The following is a 3,866-nucleotide window of genomic DNA, read 5'->3' on the forward strand; positions in this document are numbered from 1 at the left end:
ATGGTTAGGACCCGAGGAAATATATCTAGACGTGGTTCAAATGATGCACCCGAGAGTTCCAGACAAGGTGCTGCACGAAAGAGACCGACAGCATCGGCTCGTAGAAGGGGTCAGCATGAGGCTAATGTTGTTGAGGATGACATTGTTGAGAATGAGGTTCCTAACGTTCCTCGGGAGGACGAGCAGGTCATTGATAACGATGGTGGAGGATTTCCTGGTGGGCCGTATGATACATCTTTATTGACGCAGTACCAGGATCATGTTGCACGCATGATATGGGATGGTCAGCTCAGTAAGAAGTTTTTATATAGGTTTAATTTTGTTGTTGTTAAGTATTTTTATTGTTGTTTGTTTCTTCTGGCAGGATCGAGATGTGAAAGTGGTCTCCCATATTAAAAAAGTTAAGAAATTAGGACGTCCTCACCCTGCTGTTGCACCTTTTGTGTTAGCTTCTGGATTATCGCCTTTGTGCGATATTTTATATGAATATATCGATCTTGGGTTAGTATTGGGTTTCGTGGAGAGATGGCATCCCGAGACTAATACTTTTCATTTACCCATTGGGGAGATGACCATCACTTTGGATGACGTATGGTCACTTCTCCATCTTTCCATCAGTGGAAACTTTTGCTCCACTGAAAATCTGGAATATGAAGATTCTGTTCAGATTTTGACGACACTTCTTGGTGTTGACCGGGCCATGGCATGTGTGGAGCTGAATCAAAGTCGGGGTGCACAGGTCCGACTGAGCTGGTTGAGAGACTTGTATCACAGCTGTTGTGAAAACGAGCTATGGGAGTTTGCTGCACGTGCATATCTTTTGCACCTTGTAGGGTGCACGATATTTGCTAACAAAAGCGCCACCTATGTTCGTACACATTATCTCGAGCTATTTAGAGATCTCTCCACATGTCGTACATATGGTTGGGGAGTTGCTGCTCTTGTCCACTTATATGAGCAGTTAGGAGATGCCAGCTTTGCAAATACAAAGCAATTAGCTGGATATCTACCTCTTCTGCAGGTACCCATTTATATAACATTTTATTCTTTATTTGACTTGTTTTTAGTTTGATATGACAATGGTTAAATGAAATATTATTTGATACAAGCTTGGATATACGAGCACTTCCCTACATTGGGAAGGAAGCAAGTACGGGATACATATGTGGAGAACGAACCCCGTGCTCTACGTTATGTGACTGGATGCGCCATTTTCGCTATAGCTGATGTTAGAGTCCAGTTGGATGGCTTGACATATGATGGGATGATTTGGAACCCATATGTAGCACACAGAGCTGCTCGACAACTGGTAACACATGGCATGTTTTCTGGCTTCCTGAGGGTTGGGACCGTCGTACAACGTCATTTGCCGGAGCGTGTGTTGCGACAATTTGGCTTCATCCAGCCTATTCCACGATCGCCTAGTTCGGTTCCCATGATGGACTTTGAGGCTATTGATGATCGGTGGAAAAAGCACGAGCAGTTTGTTGTACATCAAGTGGTCCAAGCACCAGCTCCTTTTTCATGTTCGGATGGATATTTGCAGTGGTTTAGGAGAGTCTCCCATCCATACATTTTACGTGGAGCTGAGGCCGACCGACCTAGCCTTGTGCTTATGCCCCGACTTCGTCGGGATTTGCCAGATGACATAACAGTTCAGAGGACGTCACCGTCATCATCTTCCAGTGGTTTATTGGTATGTAACACATTTAGTTGTTCATATTATTAGTAACTATTAATATTTGACATTAACTTGTTATTATCACAGGGTCTCGTGAAACGCATTGTAGGTGGTCTTCAGCGGATGATAGACTGTAGAGATGTTACTGAGGGCACAATTGCCTGGGATCGCACTCATGAGTTATTGCAGATGGCTCAAGATGGAGTTGAAGAGGAAGAGACTAGAGGAGGACGTAGAGTTCGAGGTCGACGACCATCTACGTCTGGATAGTCGATTTATTTGTATTTGATGTTAGAATTGACATTTGTATTGGATTTTATGTTAAGATATTTCATCTATATATGGTATTTTATATTAAGTTATTTAATGTTAGCAATGAGGCCAAAATATATCCGTCCCTTGGCCAAAGGAGTTAGAATTTTATATATTGGTAAAATAATTACAAACTACAACAGTGAAATACTTAAATACAATCAACAAATATCAGTCTTCCATGAGATCTACATAACTACGATCCACTATGTGTAAATCTAGGAATGCTTGCATCCTATCTCTATAAAATGATGCCCACCCTTTTGCCTTTGGGTAACAATTGCTAGATGATATGATATCCACTGTCGGTAATGGACAGCCTTCTTGTAGACGAACCTGTAAATACGCAATTAGTCAATAGAGAAATAAAGTTATTTATAAAAATAATATATATATATATATATATATATATATATATATATATAAACATATATACCTGCACAAAATGAGAATTGTAAACATGTCCAATACAAATTAGTCGATGTTGACTTTGCGAAATAGGTGGGGATGTACGAAGTGGGAATATAGTCAAATTCTGAACTGATGACAAGCACACGAGGATTACATTATACCGATTAGCAATCGCATACCCCATGGTATAGTCATCCACTTGTCTCGATTAGCCTGTATATAATTAATTAGAATATAATAAAACAAAATCATAAAAAACTTGTAATACATAAATTTCAACACTAGTGTATAGAAGTTATACCCCTGATGGTGATTGAACTAGCAAAGACTTTCTCAGTTCTTCCAGACGATCATAGCCTCCAACTAACGTTGCATATTCATCTCGCCATTGACTAAGTTCTTTGTATAGATCATGTCTGATTAGAGGCCACGACTCCTCACCCATACCCAACAATGCAGCAATGCATCTATATCCACAATTACCGTCCGCCACAACATCGACAACATCGAGTATATAAGGATGAAAAACAAGATTGAACTGTTCTAGCATGGGTATTACTTTCTCTTCAATTACACGTTTGCTCTTGACCTTGTTTTCTGTTTTTGCAACACATGTGTCTTGTCTTGAGGACTCAATGAAGGCGTCCACATGCTCAAAATAGGAGGGATCACGTTTGGTTGACTTCTTTGATCTATGACTCTTAGCTGCACCTTTCGTCTTAACTTTACTCGGTGGTGGTAACATCGATGTCATGGAAGGGCTAACTATGTCAAGTAATTTATGTTTTATGGTCACTTTTCCTGCAATATCAACTTCTTTGAAAAGATTAAGCAGTAGATCAACCTCCCTCTGAATAGATAATTGCCCTTCAGATTGTGAAGACGAGACATTGGAGAAGCTCAACCTAGTCCACATGACATGAATTTCTTGGAGAGGAATAATCCCATGATCATATCGTGCTAATTCACACGCACATGGTAGACCATAAGTTTGTCTGAGAATGCAGCCACAACGACTACTATCGAATCCAATCTTCTTTACTCTTTCCAACTCTGGAGCAAGGAGTTCTAAGGCACATCTAGAAATATTTCCCAGTAATCTTTTATAACTCAATGCCTTGTAAGAGTCACTGATCAGATTTATACTTCTTTCAAAAGACGCTTTAATTTCGTTATGTTGCAAGATAATGACGTTGTGAATGCCATCCCAACACGAACAAAGGTCTCCCATACTACTGCCAAGAACTTTCTTCAGACTCCAGTGAGCAGACTCAACCCTAGTACAATTTATACAAGGAAATCATATAAACCATTAATAAATAAATTTAATTAAAAGCAAAATGCAAGTATACCTGTTTGATGTTGTATTCCCCAAATGCATAACTTTGTTCGTCCATGCCTTCACAAAGAATTTCTTGTAAGGAATGATCCACGAGTCGTTAACATATTCAAAGAATACAGG

The 3,866-nt window shown here is 39.8% G+C and overlaps 2 protein-coding genes across 2 annotated transcripts; one reads left to right on the forward strand and one right to left on the reverse strand.

Moving 5' to 3' along the window:
* LOC114174441 (protein MAIN-LIKE 1-like) lies at positions 1–1,951 on the forward strand. Its single transcript, XM_028059283.1, has 4 exons — positions 1–261; positions 365–1,021; positions 1,124–1,696; positions 1,769–1,951. The coding sequence occupies exons 1-4, from the start codon at positions 1–3 to the stop codon at positions 1,949–1,951; spliced, it is 1,674 nt and encodes a 557-aa protein (XP_027915084.1).
* A 213-nt stretch (positions 1,952–2,164) lies between these two features.
* Positions 2,165–2,588, reverse strand: LOC114174442. Its single transcript, XM_028059284.1, has 2 exons — positions 2,430–2,588; positions 2,165–2,329 (listed from the first exon to the last, which is right to left on the reverse strand). The coding sequence occupies exons 1-2, from the start codon at positions 2,586–2,588 to the stop codon at positions 2,165–2,167; spliced, it is 324 nt and encodes a 107-aa protein (XP_027915085.1).
* Between the last annotated feature and the right edge of the window lie 1,278 nt (positions 2,589–3,866).

Source organism: Vigna unguiculata, chromosome 2 (genome assembly GCF_004118075.2).
Source record: "Vigna unguiculata cultivar IT97K-499-35 chromosome 2, ASM411807v1, whole genome shotgun sequence".
Lineage (NCBI taxonomy): Eukaryota > Viridiplantae > Streptophyta > Magnoliopsida > Fabales > Fabaceae > Vigna > Vigna unguiculata.

Excerpts from the sequence above, each read along its gene's own strand:
- LOC114174441 (XM_028059283.1), top strand. The coding sequence starts at position 1 with ATGGTTAGGACCCGAGGAAATATATCTAGACGTGGTTCAAATGATGCA. Across the intron at positions 1,022-1,123 it reads GATATCTACCTCTTCTGCAG|CACTTCCCTACATTGGGAAG; the intron begins GTACCCATTTAT and ends TGGATATACGAG. Across the intron at positions 1,697-1,768 it reads CATCTTCCAGTGGTTTATTG|GGTCTCGTGAAACGCATTGT; the intron begins GTATGTAACACA and ends TTATTATCACAG.
- LOC114174442 (XM_028059284.1), bottom strand. The coding sequence starts at position 2,588 with ATGGGGTATGCGATTGCTAATCGGTATAATGTAATCCTCGTGTGCTTG. Across the intron at positions 2,330-2,429 it reads ACAATTCTCATTTTGTGCAG|GTTCGTCTACAAGAAGGCTG; the intron begins GTATATATGTTT and ends GCGTATTTACAG.